The 20632-nt window shown below is 43.0% G+C and overlaps 1 protein-coding gene across 2 annotated transcripts in view; it reads left to right on the top strand.

Annotated features, from left to right (window-relative positions):
• EPB41L4A (erythrocyte membrane protein band 4.1 like 4A) overlaps window positions 1-20632 on the top strand; it is a 273865-nt gene that overhangs the window by 215596 nt on the left and 37637 nt on the right. The window contains exons 16-17 of one of the 2 annotated variants that reach the window (XM_075541380.1): window positions 13337-13384; window positions 16349-16426. In XM_075541380.1, the coding sequence (XP_075397495.1) occupies window positions 13337-13384; window positions 16349-16426 (126 nt within the window). The remainder of the gene's footprint in view (window positions 1-13336; window positions 13385-16348; window positions 16427-20632) is intronic. The other variant, XM_075541381.1, reaches the window with a different exon arrangement.

Genomic DNA, 20632 nt, shown 5'->3' with positions numbered 1-20632 from the left:
TTTTTTAGGTTTGTGTTAACATATGCTCAATTATCCTACCTGACCTGACAAAACACATTTAAGAGTCAGGCTCCTGAGCTGAAGCCGAGCATTCTGCAGTCTGGATTGACATTATAGTCCAGGCAGGAGAAAGCCTCTTTCAAAGCACAGAGAGGTAAATCCGGGTACCTTTTAGCTAAAGGGCAGGTTAATGTTGTGAGGTTATATAGATGTGTGCTTAATTTTAAGTTAGTATCTGGAAGTTTTAGACTTTCTGTCAAAGAGACTGGGCACTGTGACAAATTATATGTGATGAAGGCCTGGAAATAACTTAGCAGAGATCCCTTTCCCTCCTACACGACCGGGCGACACCCAGATAATGGTTATTTTATGACTGACTTCTAATTACAAGAAGTTCAGGTCAGGCTGTTCTCTGATAACCATCAGAGTTCTCCTCTGTGCCCTTTTTCATACTCGCTCACGCACTCTTTCTTCCCTCTTGATGCCTTCAATGTCTGCCAGTTCCCAGAATTTTCCCCGACCTTCTCTAACAAGGCCCGGCGTTACTGAAAGCCTCTGGTGGTTCGGACGAGCACGCTCCGTGTCACCTTCATCTGGAGGGTTCAGGAATGGGAAGCTAAAAGTGATTAGTTTGAATGACGGAATAATAAGTAGCACGTATTTTGTATGCACCAGGCTGTATAAGTACTGAACAAACTGCTCGGCAATGTTAGCTGCGAGAGATTGATACAGAGAATTGGTGCAAAGATTTGAGAAAGGGTAAAACTAAAAGGCAGAAGGCAGGAGCCCAGAGATTTGAACGCTGCTGGGGCATCTGCACTCTGGTATGAAGAAGACAAGGCGTGGTGCCAGAAGTGGACTCAGGGCCGGCTTCCGCTCACATGGCTGTGGGCAAGCTCGCAGGCACGGGGCGGCTCACGCTGACTGCCGAGGTGCCACTGCCGCAACCCATCTCTGTCCGGCTGCGTGGGTGCTGCCAGAAGCAAAATGGCTTCCTTTTTGCGCTTGCCTCTCTAACTGGAAGTCACCTGGCAAAGGCATCCAGGAAAAAGTGATTTTCTCACTTCTTGTCTTGGCAATAGAGTGAGATCACGTAAGGGCGGTGTGAGCTGAGTACCAACAGAGAACAACTGGCCTGGTATTATCTTCTCACATTCACAGGTGTGGGGACTGACATTCAGGGAGACGACTACTGTCGCTTGTCCTTTGGGGCCCTCCTTGGATTTGAATCCACTTGTATGTGCCATCCAGAATCCACACATCTGAAAAGACAAGAGGGAGACATTTCCTGCCTCTGTCCCCAACCTACGAGTCTGGTTGGTGCAGTGCTGGGTTGCCAGTGAAAGGTTGGCCGTTGGAGTCCACTCAGCGGTATCTCGGAAGGCCTGGTGATCTACTTCCAAAAAGTTAGCCTTTGGAAGCTATATGGAACTCAGTTCGACTCACACACATGGAGCCACCGAGTGAAAATAGTCTCATAGTTCTTCCCCCCCCCCCCCCCAAATCCCAGGCCTTAATGAGCTTCCTCCTTAGGAACGACATGGTTTTGTTTAACACGGACAATGCTCAAAGCCAAAGCAACACCACTAGAAAACGCTCCGAAGTACACACACTTGGCGTGCTGACAGACATGGCTGCAGGGAATGAGTAAATGCGTTCGGAACTGGACTTGGTATTTGTGTCCTAAAATAGATGGCTTTTTGTTGTGTTTCATGCAAAATATCAGTACTCCTTAAATAATTACACATGTTTAGCAGATAGTCATTTAGACTCTGATATGTTGGAAACATGAGTTTAGTGGATTTTGCTAACATATACCACCGTATACTTTTTCTTTCCCTACCCCGAACCAATTTGCTTGAAATAGTTTGGAGCGTATACATTCCTGAATCTAAGCTTAATGACTTCTCTGTTGAGATCTTCTTTCTGCTGGCTTCCTGTGAAACACAGAGAAGGGATTGTGGCGAGTCGACACAGGATCCTTTTCATTGGCACAGTTCGGGGCAAAGACTATTTCAATTTACCAGAAGGAGAATCGGTTCGCCTGAGAAGCCGTGGGGTCTTCTGTCTGCTTCTGTGTCTCGGAAGAAAGGTCTCTTATTTGGCATATGTGTTCTCCGGGGCCAGCCGTCGCTGTGTGCTGTGAAAGAGACCTAAAGCACAGTCTTGTGGGTTTCCCTCTGCTATCAGTGCTCTGTCCTTGTCAGTCTTGCTTTCAGCTCCACACCGTTTACTGTGCACCAGCTAAGCACAAATCCCAGCTGGATTAGCTCTGACATTTGAACAGGCTTCCATCCAGTCGTTCCTATGTACACATAATACTTGTATTGGCATAAAAATCACCTGGAGCACTGGACGAATCCCCTGGGGATCTTCTATAGATGTTGACTCAGTATGTCTGAGGTGGAAATGCAAATACTCAGAGAAGGGGGGCAGGGGAGGGAGGATGTCGAACGAGAATGAACCTGCTTGAAGCCTTGTTTAGACCAAAACTGCCATCAGCATGGAAGAATATCAAGGATTTACATTTAGTAATAGAAAAATCCTTTTTTGCCCAAATGATGTGTTTTGAAAAGATGTGAAAATTTTCAGTGTTGTCAGTGGTTTATTGTGAAATAAATAAACCAGAAGCCAAATTCCCTGCCATTAAATCAACTCAGGCTCGTGGTGATGCTAAATAGGGCTTCTGAGGCTGTGAATCTTTGAGACAGTTCAGCACGTTTTCTCTCTTAGGTTCAGTCTCCACACTTAGCATACTCACTGTATTCTGTATTCCAGACCCTGTATTAGGCAACAGTTCGCAAAGTCCCTGCCATTTGGCAGCTTGCAATCTATTAAAGAAGAAATATTTGAACTTCACAAATGCACCTGCAATTATGACTTTGATATACTCTACTCAAAGGAGTTATATGGTAGATTCTTAAGCCAAAATCAAACCCACTGCCATTGATTGAAACAACATGCATACAGAAAATTATCATCTAACCCTCAATGGAGCCGGCATTATCAAGGGCATTTTTGCTGAGTCATAGTTGAGGACGAATTCAGTTCCTTGAGACTGGAGGGTTAAACTGGCATCTGTTAGAGCAGTAAGCAGAAATAAGGGAATGAGTGTGTCCAAATCGAGGGCTAGCATATGCTGCAACCATGGGATGGAAGCCAGTAGGGAACATTTGTGAACAGGAAAAGAGGGTATAAGACTAAAGAAAACTGCTAGAAATGAACCAGGAGAGAAAGACGTTGTCAGATATTAAGTCACACAGTTCTTGTTTAGCATCTTAGCCCTTACCCAGGTGCCTCACCACGAGGTAACTGACTCCTGGTGAGCTGCATTCATCTCACAGTTGAACTGTGTTACGTGCTACATAGGATTTTCAATCGCTGTGATATTTCAGATCACCAGACCTTTCTTCTGAGACACCTTTGGGTAGATGAAAACTTCCAATCTTTCTATTAGCAGCTGAGTACATTCCTCATATGCATCGCTCAAAACTTCCCTTTGGTCCTTAAATCAGTAGTTCTTAGACCAGCAGTTCTCAACCTGTGGGTTGTGACCCCTTTGTGGGGGGGTCAGATGACCCTTTCATAGGGGTTGCCCGATAACAGTAGCAAAATTACAGTTATGAAGTATCAACATAAATAATTTTACGATTGGGGGGTCACCACAATATGAGGAACTGTTAAGGAATCGCGGCATCAGGAAGGTTGAGAACCACTGTCTTAGGCTGAGACGTGGTATACAGTCAAGTTGTTAGCATGTAAAGATGCGCTTGATTGTGTGAAGACATGGTGGTGAAACCGAGCAGAAGTAGAAATGGAGACTGCAGGAAACACACTATGCAGGCATGCGGAGTCCTGGGTATTCAGATGGTGAGTTTAGACCACGGTGGCGATGTGGCGGTCAAAGGAGGCCGTGGGTCTTAGCGCTGGTAGGAGGTAAGGTCACAGGAGGCCGTGGGTCTTAGCGCTGGTAGGAGGTAAGGTCACAGGACTTGCAGGGTTGCTGTTGGAGACAGAGAGGCAGATATCAAGAAGAAAATGCAGTGTGATAAAACCTGATGGGTTCAGGTGCAATGAAAGCACTGAAGTAAGGATCAGTGGGGCACGACACACTTGAAGGTGGTAACTGGGTTTGATTTTTCGTATCTTGGATTTGCTATACCTTTGAGAATTCTAAGCAGATTTCTAATAGGTTTTTGGAGATGAGTCAGGAGCTACACTAACTAAGCAGAAAGTACCCATTTGTGAGCCATCTTCTTAAAGATGTTCATTGCAATATGTACTACAGATAAGACTGACTGGGTCGTTTGCATAGATAGAATGCAAAGTCAAAGCCAGGATGGAACTATGAGAAACTCCGGTATTAGATGGTTTTGTTGAAGAGGGTTAATTTACACAGAAGGCAGAGAAAGTGTAACCAGAGGAAAAACCAAGTGATTGAAAATCCGCTAATTAAACATTTAGCTCTCCTCTCTATGTATTTGCAAAATACTAGAGAACACGCTATAGCCTCAAAGTATGAAGTTAGAGTGTCTCATTGTAAGAAATGGAGATGCACAAGAGGAAAGACCTGCAGATACTTGAAGTGATCATCCAGTGAAATGTTTGTGATTACCCCATTCTTTTGCTCTACATTGTAGGGAAGCCATCATCAATATGTTCTGCAGCACCCAGAAGGTTTTCTAGTCCCTTAGGTTTAAATATGAAGAAAGAGACAATGGTCTCCTGGCTTTTGAGGACAGATGTCTGGTTAAAAAATCAGACACTAAGAAAGGGACTCACAGACAGCATAATGGGAAACAGAAAACTTCTAAAAACAAAAATTATTATCTTTATAAAAAACAAGGTATTGTAACGATGAAAGGAAACAATAAAAAAGAGCTCTTGAAACTCGAGATTAATGTGGCAGAATTTAAGCCCTAGGAAATGTGGAATCTTAGGCGCTCTTCCAGAAGTAGGACCACAGCATGAATGCGAGTGTACTCTCACAGGAGGGTTTCCAAAAGCTCAGAGAGAGCGGGCTTAGAAGATGATGGCATTTTCCCATGAACTTTCTAAGGCTCCTGGTATGGGAATAAGGAAAACATTATCCAATCAGTTTATCAAGCATTTGACTAATGCAATTTCTAGTTTTAAAATAAAGAGAGGAGAGGAGAGGAAACTGGTGAAGAAATAATTCATGAAAAAATTCAAAACTGAAGATGTGACTTTGTTGAGGCAAAGAATCTATTGAGTGACCAATAAAATAGATTTAAAAATTAGACCCGTGCCAATGTCTATTATCATGAAACTTGAAAACATTCTAGATTAAGAAAACATCCTTAGAATGTTGTGGAAGAGAGGGAGAAATCTAGACACAAAAGGTGACAAAATCCAGATTTGGAATCAGATTGCCGAATTACCAATCCTAGAGAAAGAAAGCGGCACTGGAGCATTGCTACCAAGCTTTGGTAGAAAATTATCTTCAATTTAGGATATTATGGTTAGATAAATTATTTTTTCTGTGTAGAATAATGACATGTTCAGAAACCCCAGATCTCAAAGAAAGGACTTGCTAATGCAAATTTTCTCTGCTACCATTTGTAATATGTGTCCCACCTCCTAGTTGATGCCATAAGATGAGCCGAAGGCATGAGCCCTGGAAATATGGGCTCCATCATAAGAAGCAAAAGGAATTCCCTGAATCGTGCTGAAGGAAGTTACCCAAAACGACATCTGGGCAGTAGCACTGGAGAGCAGTCATCCAGGTGTGAGCAGCAGGGCAGAAGGTATCGAGAGGAATGCAAATAGAACCGGCAGATTACCTGAACATTCATCCGTGACAAGAAAAGTTTAGTAGCACCCTCAGAAAGTTTGGATAAAGAATCAGTGAGGCACAGAAAAAAAGCTGTGCCAAGTGGCAGGCACATAGACAGCTAGGCAATTAGCATCTCTTGCAATCTTAAATGGGAAACCTGGTGGCATTGTTGTTACGCATTGGGTCAGCAGTCCCAAGCCACCAGCCTCTTTTCCAGAGAAAGACACGGTTTTCTACTCCCATAAAGATTTACAGCCTTGGAAACCCACATAGGGAAGTTTTACCCTGTCCTGTAAGGTCGCTATGAGTGTGCATCCAATCGATGGCAGTGAGTTTGACAATCTTAAATCTGTTAGAAGTATAATCCTAGAACCCTGGACAGTCACCTATGAAAAATATTTATATAGTTATATTTAATAGTTACCAACCTTTCATGTAAACACTCGGAGCCACGTCATATTAACATTATGTTCTAGAAATAGATTGGGAACGTGGGGGAGCAGAACCTAGAGTGAGAAGGCGCTAGGTGATGACACCAAAACTAAAGTCCCTGCCCCAGTCACGTCTGTGTCATAGGATCCTGTAGGCAGGCTGGACCTGAGCCTGTGAGTTTCTGAGACCGTCACTCGTGACGGGAGGAGAAAGCGTCCTCCTTCGCCCCACTAGGTGATAGAGGAAATGGGAAAAGAGACATGGACACTTCTGAAAAGAAGAGAGGAGAGCAGTTTGCTTCAAGCTGTATGTAGGGGGATGTAGGGTCAAAGTGGGTGTCTGTGTCTTTGTTCACTAGGAGAGACTTGAAAATGTGAAAGGTGGTGTAAAGAGTTCACCAGCCTTTGAGAGCGTGTGAGGGGATGGGGGGATGGGGAGTGTAGTTAATGAAAGCCATGGAGTAAATAAGAGGTGAAGGGACTGACCTTGTTTCTAAGGACAGATCCGTTAGTAAATAACAGCGGGGAGCTGTTGATTAAGTCTTTTATTTTTGGTAGCAGGAGGATGAAAGAGTTTCCACTAGGTGGCTACTTTTTCCTTTTGAGAAAGAAAACAAGGTCAGCTTCTGATGCAGAGGTAGGACGTGTCACAGGCTTACAGATGAAGCCAGTTTTGGAAGAGCTTCGCAGAAACAAAGTGCTTAGGTCAGAAATGAAGATGGCAGGTCCGTGTGGTGGACACACTTGAGTTTTATGATCATGGATTTATAGCTTAACTAATGTGTCCACCCCTGCCTCCATCCTGCCCTTTTTAAAAATTGTAATTTGGTGAACGTTTATAGAGCAAATTGGTTTTCTGTTCAACAATTCCTACACACCTTATTTTGTGGCAGTGATTGCCATTCCTCACAACGCATCAGCCCTCTTCCAGCGTCTTCTGCGTTTACTGTGTCCCCTCATTCTTCTTTCTTATTGATTCCTGCCTTCTGAGCATTATCCCTGGGCAGGTGCTGCCCTTTTGATCTTACGGTTGATGCTTCTAAATAGTGCAGACCTCCCAGGTGCTAGTGTTCCTTTTATTTATTTACCAGTGTTCCTTTTATAGCCTTTTGTGGGTGACTGAAAGTTGAACCATGGGGGTGAGTTTAGTTCTGGGCTTGAAGGCTACGTGTTGCCTAAGTGTTTTCGCCTAGTGGGGGCGTGTCCCCATGTCTGTTCCACCAGCCAAACCTGGTCTTTTTTTTTACTTTGAGTTTTATTCCACATTTTTACCCCATTCTATCCAGAACCTCCCAATGTTTCCTTCCAGAGGGGTCAGTGGTAGGTAGACACCATCTGGGCGGGTGGGTGTCATGTGATCCATTTATCTCAAGTTCGTACCTAAGAGCAAAGGTACCCCTGCCAGAACCCGAGTTTCAGCCTAAGCCTTAGAATTAGTGCAAAGGCCATCTTGTGTACTCCATGTATACTTTCTGATCACCGAGCTGCCAAAATGCAGTCCCAAGAGACAGGAAAGAACTGTAGCACCGAGCAGTCTCCCTGGTAATGCAGGAAGGTAGGGAAGAGCGGTCTTTGTGGGAGAAAGACAGCTGGAGGCACATACATACACACTGAATACACAGGAACATAGACAAAGAGCTAAGGGAAGGATGAATGTGGGCTAAGGGTGGTCATAATATCAGGACCTCGATATGTGAGCTGGAGAGAGCCAGCACCATTGTGCTCCAATTCTGGCCTGATAGATCAACAATGGACCCTCCTGTCTTTATCATAAAGCACTGACAAAGGCTTCGCAGGACTTAACTGCTTATGTTTATCTCATTGTTGTAAGAACTGAATCGCTCCCAGCTCTGTATAAAAGCAGCAAACATTGCATGGCTTTTCAGATTCTGGCAGACATGGCCTCCATGGTGTGTCAGCTTGTTTCCCTTCTCTTTTCTCTTTGATGCATATGCTGAATAAAAATTTGTTTTCTCCTCACTATTGTAATCTTGTGATGATTTTCCCCTAGGACAGTCCTTTGAACTAATAGTTTCCTTGTAGCTTTGATTTTCTACATTCTTCTTTTTTCTGCACTGGGAGAGATCAATACCTTACATGACCTCTCATAATCTGTTGAAGAACCCCTGTCACTGTGCAGCAAAGTAGAATGTAGAACATTGACTATGTTTGTGGACTACACAATGCCATTTGACCTCAGTGTGCGCTGACACCATAGTCCTGAGCCCCCAGGCCCCTTGACTCGTTCCTTCAAGCCAAGTTTGACTATGGCTAAGTCTTCATAATTGTACACACTATGTGTTCTACTACATTATGGATATACTTGCAGGCCTGATGTACAAATATCCCCTACCACACCTATATCAATTTGTGGGTATAGTCTCCTTCATCTGATTTACAGATTCATGTTACTTACAACACGGCATATTATTCCACTGCGTGCATGTATTATGATTTATCTCATTTTGTGACATTGATGGATTTATGAGTCATCAGATGGGCAGCTAGGTGGTTTCCATCTTTCTGCTATTGTGAATCGTGCAGCACTGAGCATGGTGTGCATACATCTCTTTGTGTTGTGGCTCTTTGTTTCCTTAGGAAATATATCTACTCCTGGGTTTGCTGGACCCTATGATATTTCTATTCCAACTTCTTTTTTTAACTTTATTATAACAGTTTTATTGGTACATAATTTGCATATCACATAATTAAATTGTTCTATCATTCAGTTATATCAGTGAGAATTGTGCAATCATTACCATATCCGTTTTAGAACATTCCTACCCTTGAAAGTAGTTGTGCAATCAATTCTAGTGCTCCCCACCCCTCCTGCCTTCCTTCGGTTTGGCTGAAATCCCCTTTCCCTCCTCTCATCACCCCTGCTTCCCCATCAGCCCCTGTAGCAGGTTTTATCATTGTGCATCCGCTCTTCCTGTGCATCACCCACTGGGAAACAAAGCAGAAATAACAAAAAAAACAAAATCAAGATAAGGTGGTACGGATAAAATCATATAAAGACCAAAGTGCAAATAATAAGAAAGAAAAGACCCCCATCAGCATTCCAAAAGCCAGGAAGAAATTTCTGTCATGGAACAAGTGAGAGATACTTGCACCCAGAGCAAATTTGTTCGGGTCTTTAGGGAGGTCAACTGGCCAAGTATCAAGTTTGATTCATCATATTCAAGATTACAGTGGTCCCTGCCTCATAGTAAGGCTGTTGGAGATTCTGCCTGTGGCTAGAGTGGATCTGCCAGCAGCTCAGGCTGACTAGATACTATGCAGATGGATTGTGGGCTCCACTGACTTCCATAGCCTTCTACAAATTGAGTATTCGTAATTTTAGTGCTGATACTTTTCCCTTCGCCAAATTCAAATTTTGTAATTGTCATCTTTGAATCATACACACTAGTGTGTTTCTATTTCAGTGGATACTCAGAAACTCACAGATGAAATTCGGGACTAAAGGGTATATTAAGGAAGTTAACAAGTTGTAATGCCCATGAGAAATGGTTAGGGTAGTTGTTTACCAGGACAGGGTACACAGTTTCAGGTCTGCTAATAAAAGCCCAAAGGGACAGCTTCAACATGAAGTCTTTCAGGGCAAGCTCTGTGGGTTAGCAAGCCCTGGCTCCTCAGTGACATGTCTAGAGGCACACTCCACTCCACAAGCCAGCCTCCTGCAGGGAAGCATGCCATCTTCACTTGCTCCTTGAGTTGGGAAGTCCATCGCCCTGTCCTGTGTCTGGCCTCTGGTTCTGCTGCGGCTCCTCTGATGGTAGAGTTGTCGTCTGGATCTAGGATCCTCACTGCACAGCCTCTCAGGTCCCGAGGACGTGTTCTGCTAGCCCATGCTCAGTGAGATCTCCCACTCCTGCTTCTCAGAGGACTAATTTACACAGCTGCAGGAAGGTCATTCCAAAGTGCTCACGTGAATCTTACCTGTATCTTCGCCCACCTTCTTACCAGATCCAGACAGGAAAAGGTTATTAGGTGTGAGTCAGAGACTTTAGGTAGAAAAGCCACATTAGATAATTTACTAAAGATAAAATAATTTACTGCCCCAAAAGGGCTCATGACTAAATTCTTGGTGGTTTTCTGGGCGTTTCTTTCTTTTTAAACTTCTCTATTAATGTAGGGGTGAAATAATATCTCTTGATTTCCACCTTTCTAATGGCTAATGATTGTGAACATTTCTTGTGATTGTTAGCTATTTGGTGTTTTCTTTGGTGAAGTATCTGTTCATGCCCTTTGTTCATATTTTTAATTGGATTGTTTGTGTTTTTGTTGGTGAGGGTACATATTAATATTTTTCTTGTTTGATTTCTTTTTTCTTTTTAAAATCATTTTATTGGGGGCTCGTAGAACTCTTATCACAATCATGCATCCATCCATTGTGTGAAGCACATTTGTAAATTTGTTGCCATCATCATTCTCAAAACATTTTCTTTCTATTTGAGCCCTTGGTATCAGCTCTACATTTTCCCCTCCCCTCTCCCCTCCCTCCCTCATGAACCTTTGATAATTTATAAATTATTATTATTTTGTCATGTCTTACACTGTCTGATGTGTCCCTTCACCCACTTTCTTATTGTCCATCCCCCAGGGAGGGGGGCATATGTAGATCCTTGTGATTGATTCACCCTTTTTACACCTCCTTCCCCTTCCCTTTCTGGATTGCTACTCATTATTGGTCCTGAGGGGTTTATCTTTCCTGGATTCCCTGTGTTTTGTGCTCTTATCTGTACCAGTGTATATCCTATGGTCTAACCAGATTTGTAAGGTAGAATTGGGATCATGACAATGGAGGGCGGGAAGTATTAAAGAACTAGAGGAAAAGTTGCATGTTTCATCATTGCTATCCTGCACCCTGCCTGGCGGTTCTCCTCCCTACGACCCTTCTGTAAGGGATGTCCAGTTGCCTAAAGATGGGTTTTCGGTCTCCACTCCACACTCCTCCTCATTCAAAATGATATGATTTTTTTTTGTTCTTTGAAGCCTGATACCTGATCCTGTTGACACCTCATGTTCACACAGGCTGGTGTCCTTCTTCCATGTGGGCTTTGTTACTTCCTCAGCTAGATGGTCGCTTGTTTATCTTCAAGCCTTTAAGACCCCAGAAGCTATATCTTTTGATAGCTTGGCACCATCAGCTTTCTTCACCACATTTGCTTATGCACCCACTTTGTCTTCAGCGATAGTTGGGAAGGTGAGCATCATGGAATGCCAGTTTAGTAGAACAAAATGTACTTGCATTGAGGGAGTACTTGAGTGGAGACCCAATGTCCATCTGCTACCTTAATACTAAACCTATAAATATATGCACATAGATCTATTTCTCCATCGTCATATATAAATATATTTACATATGCACATGCCTGTATTTAGACCTCTGAACATGCCCTTTGTCTCCTAGTTCTTTACTCTGTTTCCTTTTACTTTCCTCTTGTCCCACTATCATGCTCAGCCTTCATTTGTGTTTCAGTGATTCCTCTCAGTTATATTTCCCCTGATCAAGCCCTACCAGGCCTCCTACACCCTCATCACCATCGATTTTGGATCAGTTGTTCCCTTGTCCCTGCGTTTGTTACACCCACTTCCTTTCCTCCCCCTTCCTCGCCCATGTCCCCCCTCCCCACCACCAGAACTGTAGGTCCCTTTGTTTTCTCCTCCAGATTGTTTATCCAGCCTTTCTTACCTAGTTAGACCTGCAGAGATAATAATATCCACAAAACAAGGCAGCAAAACAAAGAACAAAAGAAAACAAACAACAAAAAACAGTGACAAAAAACTGAAAAACCTGTAAATAGTTCAAGGTCTATTTGTTGACCTTTAGGAGTGTTTTCCGTTTGAATCTGATGGGGTGCCACACCCTGGCCCCAAAGTCTTATTTTTGGTACTCCCTCAGGAGTTCCTTGCTCTGTTCCCCTTGCTGTTCTGTTGCACACCTTTAGTGTTTTGCCTTAGTGTGGTGAGGTCAGATAGGGCACAATTCCCACACTGGATCTCCAGTGTTGTCTCCCGTAGGGGCATGGTCAGTGAGGAATGACGTGTCTCGTAGTGGGGCCAGCCATCTGGTCCTCTCTGTGCATTGGCTGCTTTGAGCTAGGATATCATCCTCAAGGTTCTGTGGGCCAGGATGTGCCTCACTCTCTCTTCCTTCCCCTTCATTTGCTCTTGTGTGCTCTGAACAGACATGCCCCTCTTTCTGAGCTGTAGCTTCAGTGCTGTCCTCTGAAATAAATTCTTCTGTGGGGAGGGGGAACTGTCCACATAGTTGGGATTGGGGCCGGCCCTGGTGAGGGTACTTATACACCCTTGTGTACCTCTTTATCATATAACTCAGCCAGTTTTTTTAGACAGTCCTTGAGAGAGTCTAAACACTTGGATTTACCACCCATGCTTGGGAGTTTGAAAAAAAAAAAGGAATAAAAAACATTGTGTTGGGGAAGTTTTGAGTACTGGCATGCATGCTATTGAATTGAAGGGCTCGAAAATCTAAACTAGGTAAAGAGATGGAAGAAAAACACAGTAGAGAAAGTAGAAAGGTCAAAGCATCAAAAAAAGGCTGAAATCATGGTCGAATAAACAATAATAGTACATGTCGGAGTGCTACCGATGTTCCCAGATCTATCCTACACATATGTGCATTCATCGTGTCCTTAAAACAACCCTTTGAGGGAGCTTCTTTTAAAATGGAGCCACTTAGTAGAGCATTACCTTTTAAAAATCACATAATAATAATAATGGAAATGAGGGAATGATGGTTAAATGATGGTCCAGTTTGGCTTTAAGACATATTGCAAACCTAAGTCCTGCAGATGATGCCGTTTCTGGACGATCGGGATTTACCAGATTATTGTGCCTTGTTATTTATAGACTAATTACAGCCTCCACTAGATTGCTGCTTTCTTAAATTCAGTGATTTTTGTCCATTTTTATTAAACTCTATTTCTGGCTTCTATTATAGACCTTGATGTGTGACTAAATATTAGGTAAATGCCTCAATATACACAAATATGCATGAAGTGAAGGAACTCCATCTTCATGTATTTTCCTTAGCTGACTGATACATATTTTTAACTTATTCGTTCATTTTTTTCTTTCACAGGAAAGCTCATAACAGTGGTGAAGACTCAGATCTAAAACAAAGGAGGAGGTAAATAAACAAAAATGGAACAGGGAGGAGTAGGGAAAAGAGAACGGATTAGTAGATTAGCATGTGACTACCACTCACTACAGACTATCTCACTGTCAGAGAGCTCACAGTCACGGCGATAGGGCAGTGTCTACTATCGGACTGTTCCGTACGGTAGCAGTGTAAGCCTGGTACTGTGAGCAGTGACAGTGATCACAGGTGTGGAGATTAAGTTGGTGTTAATGTACCTGGGCCATTCTTTTCAGGGTTTGGGCAGTTGTGTCACGATGTAGTCATCCTCCCTTCTGTAATCTGTTGTGATCACCCTCCATGTTTGCATGTTGCTGATTTGTCACGTAGACACTTGGTCTTTGGAACTTAACCTTGGCCTTACGTGAAGGAGTCTGGTACTCATAATTGAGGTAATAGGGGGAAATAATTTCTTTGAGTTTTGTTACTCTTGTTATTTTTTGGTGACTGCATTGAGTGTTCTAATTATTTCCTCCCTTTAATTTCAAAATCCATGTTTAGGTTTCACCTGTTTCTCAGTGCTCCCTGTAGTGTGTATGGATATATTTTGGTAGAGATGTTGCCTTTTATGTCCTTTTTTGGAAACATGGAGACATTTACCTTCATCTGCTAACATATTTCCCTTGGATTACTATCTCTTTTTTTTGGAATCATTTTATTAGGGGCTCATTCAACTCTTATCACAATCCATACATACATCAATTGTGTAAAGCACATTTGTACATTCATTGCCCTCATCAATTTGCTCTCTACCTAAGCCCCTGGCAGCAGCGCCTCATTTTCCCCCCTCCCTCTCCACTCTCCTCCCTGATGAACTGTTGATAATTTATAATTACTATTTTGTCATATCTTGCCCTGTCTGACATCTCCCTCCACCCACTTTTCTTTTGTCCATCCCCCAGGGAGGAGGTTATATGTAGATCCTTGTAATTGGTTCCCCGTTTCCACCCCATCCTCCCTCCACCTTCTCAGTATTGCTACTCTCACAACTGGTCCTGAAGGGATCATCTTTCCTGGATTCCCTGTGTTTCCAGTTACTATCTGTACCAGTGTACATCCTCTGGTCTAGCCAGGTTTGTAAGGTAGAATTGGGATCATGATAGTGGATGGGGAGGAAGCATTTAGGAACTAGAGGAAAGTTGTATTTTTCATCGTTGTTACATCACACCCTGACTGGCTCATCTCCTCCCTGAGACCCTTCTGTAAGGGGATATCCAGTGGCCTACAAATGGACTTTGGGTCTCCACTCTGCACTCCCCCCCCTTATTCACTGTGATAAGATTTTTTTTTGTTCTGATGATGCCTGATACCTGATCCCTTTGACACCTCATGATCGCACAGGCTGGTGTGCTTCTTCCATGTGGGCTTTGTTGCTTCTAAACTAGATGGCTGCTTGTTTACCTTTAAGCCTTTAAGACCCCAGACACTATATCTTTTGATAGCCGGGCATCATCAGCTTTCTTCACCATATATACTTATTTACCCACTTTGTCTTTAGCAATTGTGTCGGGAAGGTGAGCATCATAGAATGCCAATTTAATAGAAGAATGTATTCTTGCACTGAGGGAATACTTGAGTGGAGGCCCAATGTCCTTCTGCTACGTTAATACTAAACCTATAAATAGATGCACATAGATCTATTTCCCATCCTCATATATAAATATATTTGTATATGTACATTCCTTTCTTTAGACCTGTATAAATGCTCGTTGCGTCCTAGATCTTTTGTCTATTTCCTTTGACTTTCCTCTTGTCCCACTGTCATGCTCAGTCTTCATTTAGTTTTCAGTAATTCCTCTTGGTTACATTACCCTTGATCACTCCCTCCCAGGCCTCCTACACCCTCCTCACCACCAATTTGGATCACTGTTCTCTTGTCCCTGGGTTTGTTAACACCAATACCTTTCCCCCCACCTCCTCCTCTCCCATGTGGCCCTGGAACTGTTGGTCCCATTGTTTCTCCCCCACAAAATACTTCTAAAACATTGATAAATGAATGCTGCTGACTTTGAAAATACCTTAGAGAATCTGATGTTAGTCATGGAAATACTCTCATGGAAATACTCTCCCATGTCCCCCAGGAACTGTCGTTCCCATTTTTTACTCCTCCAGATTGTTCATCCAGCCTATCTTATTTAGACAGACCTGTAGAGATAATATCATGCACAAAAACAAGACAGAGCAAAACCAAGCAACAATATATAACAAAACAACAACGAAACAATGACAAAAAACAAAACAAAACACAATAAGAAAGAAAAGCTTGTAGTTAGTTCAAGGACTGTTTGTTGGCTTTTAGGAGTGTTTTCCAGTCCAGTCTGTTGGGCCACCATGCCCTGACCCCAAAGTCCACCATTGGCATTCCCTGGGGACCTTGCTGCTCCGTTCCCTTGCTTTTCTGTTGCATACCCTTAATGTTTTGCCTCGGTGTGGCGGGATCAGATAGGGTGCAATTCCCACACTGTCTCTAGTGTTGTCCCCCGTAGATCTATGGGTCAGTGAGGGACGTCGTGTCTCATAGTGGGGCTGGCTATGTGGTCCTCTCTGTGGACTGACTGCTCTAATTAAGAGCATTGTCCTCAAGGCCTGGTGGACCAGGATGTGCTCCAGTCTCTCCTCCTCCCCCTTCATCTGCTCCCGGGGGCTCCGATCAGATATGCCCCTCTCCTGGAGCTGTAGATTCAGTGCCATCCTTTAAAATAAATTCTTCTGGGGAGAGGGGCAGGTGTCCACATAGTTGGGATTGGGGCTGGCCCCTCCTTGGATTACTATTTCTTTGAGCTGTAGATTCAGTAAAATATCTGACTGAGAGAAGGGTCAGAAAACTATGGTTTGTTTTTTTAAGTACATTTACTGCAAAAGTAATTCCAGGGAACCAACATGAATTTATCTGAAAATTTCCATTTGTCATAAATAAGGATTTATTTCCTATTGTTCTTCTCACTGTGTCTTCAGGTCCCGCTCACGATGTAACACAAGCAGTGGCAGTGAATCAGAAAACTCCAATAGAGAACACCGGAAAAAGAGAAACAGGTAACATCGGAATTGTCTCCAGTTACTAGAAGCCTGACATCAGAGCCTGCCACAAAGTTTGGAAACTTTGTGTCCTGCTTATTTTATATAGATACACACACACATACATATATAATATGTATAATAAGCAGGAATATAAATGTATCTATCATTTTGTTTCCTGTTAAACTCTTCTTTTGTATTAAGCTAGATTGCCTTATCTGGGTTTAAGAGGAAATCCAGTACTATTTCGAAGGACTAGTTTAGGAAGCCTTAACTCCAAGTTATCTTATAATTAGATGAAGCAACTTAAAGCTATTTTGTTGTTATTTTTTTAAATTGATGATTCTATATTTAGGTACAACATGTAGTAAATATATTTGAGGATAGTAAGAAATTTTACTATATAGAGATTTCCCTGAAGCATTTAAAATTTTTAAATACTATTTTTTATTTATTAATCATTTTATTGGGGAGCTCTTACAAATCTGATAACAACCCAGCATTTAATTGTGTACATGTGTTGCCATCAACATTTCCAAAACATTTTCTTTCTATTTGAGCCCTTGGTATCAGCTCTTTTTTCCTCTCCCTCCCTCACCTTCCTACCCTCATAAGTCCTTGATAAATTTTATATTATTATTGTTATTTCATAGCTTACACTCTCTGTTGTCTCCCTTCACCCACATTTCTGTTAATCGTCCCCCTTGGTGGGGGATTGTTATATATCCAAACTTGTGGTCGGTTCCCCTTTCTCCTTTCCTCCCCCCATTTACCCTCACGGTATTGCGACTCCCACTACGGTACCTGAGGAGTTTAACTGTCCTGGATTTCATGTGTCAAGAGTTCTTATCTATACCAATGTGCTTACTTTGGTCTAGCTGGATTTGTAAGGTAGAACTGGGTCATGGTTGTTTGTGGTGGTGGTGGTGGGGTGCCTTCTGGAACTGGAGAAACGTTGTGTGTTTCATTGGTGCTATGCTGCACTCTGATTGAACCATCCCTTCCTTGTGATTCTTTTGTCAGAGGATGCCTAATTGTGGACAGCTGGGCTTTGGGTCGCCACTCTGACCCCCCTTGCTCATATTGATATAATTGGTTGCTTTGGATCTTTGATACCTGATATACCCGATCCCATCAACAGCTTATGATCACACAGGCTGGTGTACTTCTTCCATGTGGGCTTTGTTGCTTTCCTGCTAGATGACTGCTTGTTTAATTTCAAGCCTTTAGGACCTCAGTGCTATATCTTTTGATAGCCGGGCACTATCCAGTTTCTTCACCACATTTGTTTATGCACCCATTTTGTCTTCATCGTAAGTATTGGGAAGGTGAGTATCAAAAAGTGCCGGGTTATTAGAACAAAATGTTCTTGTTTTTAGGGAGGCCTTGAGTAGAGGCCCAAAATCTGTCTGCTCTCTTAATACTTAGCATATAAATATATGTACATTGACTTATATCCCTATCATTATAAATTAATCTATTTAGTTATATACATGTATATAGCTACACCTACACCTCTATAAATAGCTTTTGCCTCCTCGTTGTTTCCTTTTACCTTTCTCCAGTCCCACTATTATGCTCACCTTCCATTTGGCTTTCATTGATTAATTTGGGATACGTTGCACATCACCTGGCATTCTACGCCTTCCTCGCCATCAATTTTAGATCTCTTGTTGTTCCGTTGTCGCTGAGTTTGTTGGCTTCCTGCTCCCCCTCCCCCATGTCCCCCTGGAATCGCTGGTCCCATTGTTTTCTCCTTGGGATTGTTTATCCTGTCTATCTTACCTATATAGACAGAGAGCAAAAGAGAAAAGAAGAAAATAAAAAAGCTGATAAATAGTTCCAGGTCTGTCTACTGACCCTTATGGGTGTTTTCCAATTGAGTCTGATGGGGTGCCAAGCCTTGTCTCCTCAATCAGAAGTCTGTTTTCAGAATTCCTCAGGGACTTGGTTCCTTTGCTCCCCTTGCTGCCTTGTTGTGCCCCCTTTGCGTTTTGTCTCACAGTGCATGAGGCAGACCAGGCACACTTCCAGCAGAGTGTCTCCAGTGCTGTTCCCTGTAGCACCATGGGTCAGTGAGGGGACGGTGTGTCTCATGGTGAGGCCAGCCCTACGGTCCTCTCTGTGTTTTGGCTGCTCTGAGCAGGGATGTCATCCCCAGGGCTTGGTGGGTCATAATGACATTGATATTCATTCTCTCCCTCTCCCCCATTTCCCTCCCTCCTTTCTTCCCTCCCTCCCTCTCAGTTTGCGCCCTGTGGTCTGGACAGACCCACCACTATCCATGGGCTATATCTTGAGTGATATTCTGTATTACATTCTCCTGGGGAGGAGTCAATGTAGCTGGGCTTGGGTCCGGCCCCGTCATCCTCTCTGTTAGTTCGCTGCTCCATTCTGGTATGTTGCCCTTAAGGCTTGGTGCTCCAGGATGGGGTTTGGTCTCTCTCCCTTTGCTGTGGAGATGTAAACATTATAGTCCCTGCTGGGTGAATTAGTGCCCTTTTCCCCACCACCCTCATTTTTTCCCTTCCTTTTTACTTGGCTGCCATATGCATCCCTGGGTAGGGTCTGACCCCTGCCAACGTGCTTGGACCTCAACCCAGGATCCATGCACTAAGTCGCCACCTATCCTCTATGCCCATTGCACTTTTGAGCTGACCTCAGTGCACTCATGGCATACTTGTCCTTTTGTGCTTGGTTAACTTTGCTTAGCATAATGTCCTCCAACTCTTCCTATGAGACGATGTGCTTTATGGGTTCATCCCTGCTCTTTAGGGTTGCATTATTTGTATATACCAGAGTCTTTTATCCATTCGTCAGTTGATGGAAATTTAGATTGTTTCCAATTCTTCGTGATTGTGAACTGAGCCACAGTGAGCATTGGAGTGCAGTTATCTGGCCTGGGTCTGTTTCTTACTTCTTCTGGGTATATGCCCCAGTAGGGGATGGCTGGATATATGGTAGCTTGATTTCCATTTGTTTTAGGTATCACCAGATCAATTTCCATAGTGGCCTCATGTACCTACACGGCCACCAGCAGTGGATGAGAGTTCCTGTCTCACCACAGCCACTCCAACATTTGTTACTTTCTGATTTTTGAATTGGGCTACCTTTGAGGGTTTTACTGTATATACTTGAGTATAAGCCGACCCGAATATCAGCTGAGGCACCTAATTTCACCACAAAAACTGCACTAAAAATGTGCTGAAAAACTCGGCTTATACATGAGTATATACAATAGGTGGTATCTCATAGTTGTTTTAATTTGCATCTTCCTATGACTATGTTTATATTTATTATATGTTTATTAACCATTTGGATTTTTACCCTTGTGAAACTTCTGTTCAGGTCATTTGCCCACCTCCTGAGTGGGCAGTTAGTTTTTTTCTTGTTGTAGGCTAGCAGAGTATTGTAGATTTTAGTAATAAGGCCTTTGTTGGATATGACATTGCTAAAGATGTTTTTCCAGTCTGTGGGCTCTCTTACTACTCTGTTGGTGAATTCTTTTGATGTCCACAGGTGTTCTATCTTCAGGATATCCCACTTGTCAATTTGTGCTTCCTCTGTGTTTGTGTCCTTCCTGATATTTCTGATAGCCTGTATATTCCCTGCGCCAAAGTTCTTAGGTTTTTCCCAATTCCCTCATTGATGGCCCTAATAGTTTGGGGTTTTTACCTCAAGGTCTGTGATCCACCTTGACTTTATTCTTGTTCAAGGAATGAGGTGAGGGTCTTGCCTGAAGCGTTTTAAACATGCCATTACTGTGCTTTGACTAACCAAAAATGAGACTGTCCCATTCTCATAGATTCCATAGTTTCAACCTTCTCTTTATTCACAGGCTGTCTATGCTCATGTCCGGCCCGTACAGCTGGATCCTGTCTTAGTTATTCAATGCAGTTAACATCGAAACGCCACAAGCGGTGACTTTCACGAACAGAACCTGATGCGCTCACATTTTAGGAAATCCCGTTCAGAGTTACTGAGGTAGCAGAAGGCTTTCTCCCTGTCAGATCCGAGGGATGGCGGGCCCAGCATCCTATAGATGCCCTGCTGTGTCGTACCGTCCACCACCTCCTAGATTTAGGAGGTTCTCACCAACAGGAACAGATCCAAAGAATAGGCTCCAATTTCTGACCCTTTTTTCTTGGGGGTGAAAAATCCCTTCCATCTCCTCTCACTTGGTTAATCTTTTATATTTCTATAGAGGTTGACTCAAGATAAAAA

The sequence above is a fragment of the Tenrec ecaudatus genome, chromosome 2 (assembly GCF_050624435.1).
Source record: "Tenrec ecaudatus isolate mTenEca1 chromosome 2, mTenEca1.hap1, whole genome shotgun sequence".
Lineage (NCBI taxonomy): Eukaryota > Metazoa > Chordata > Mammalia > Afrosoricida > Tenrecidae > Tenrec > Tenrec ecaudatus.
The sequence above is the reverse complement of the archived record's forward strand: the minus strand, read 5'-3'. Positions and strand labels throughout refer to the sequence as shown.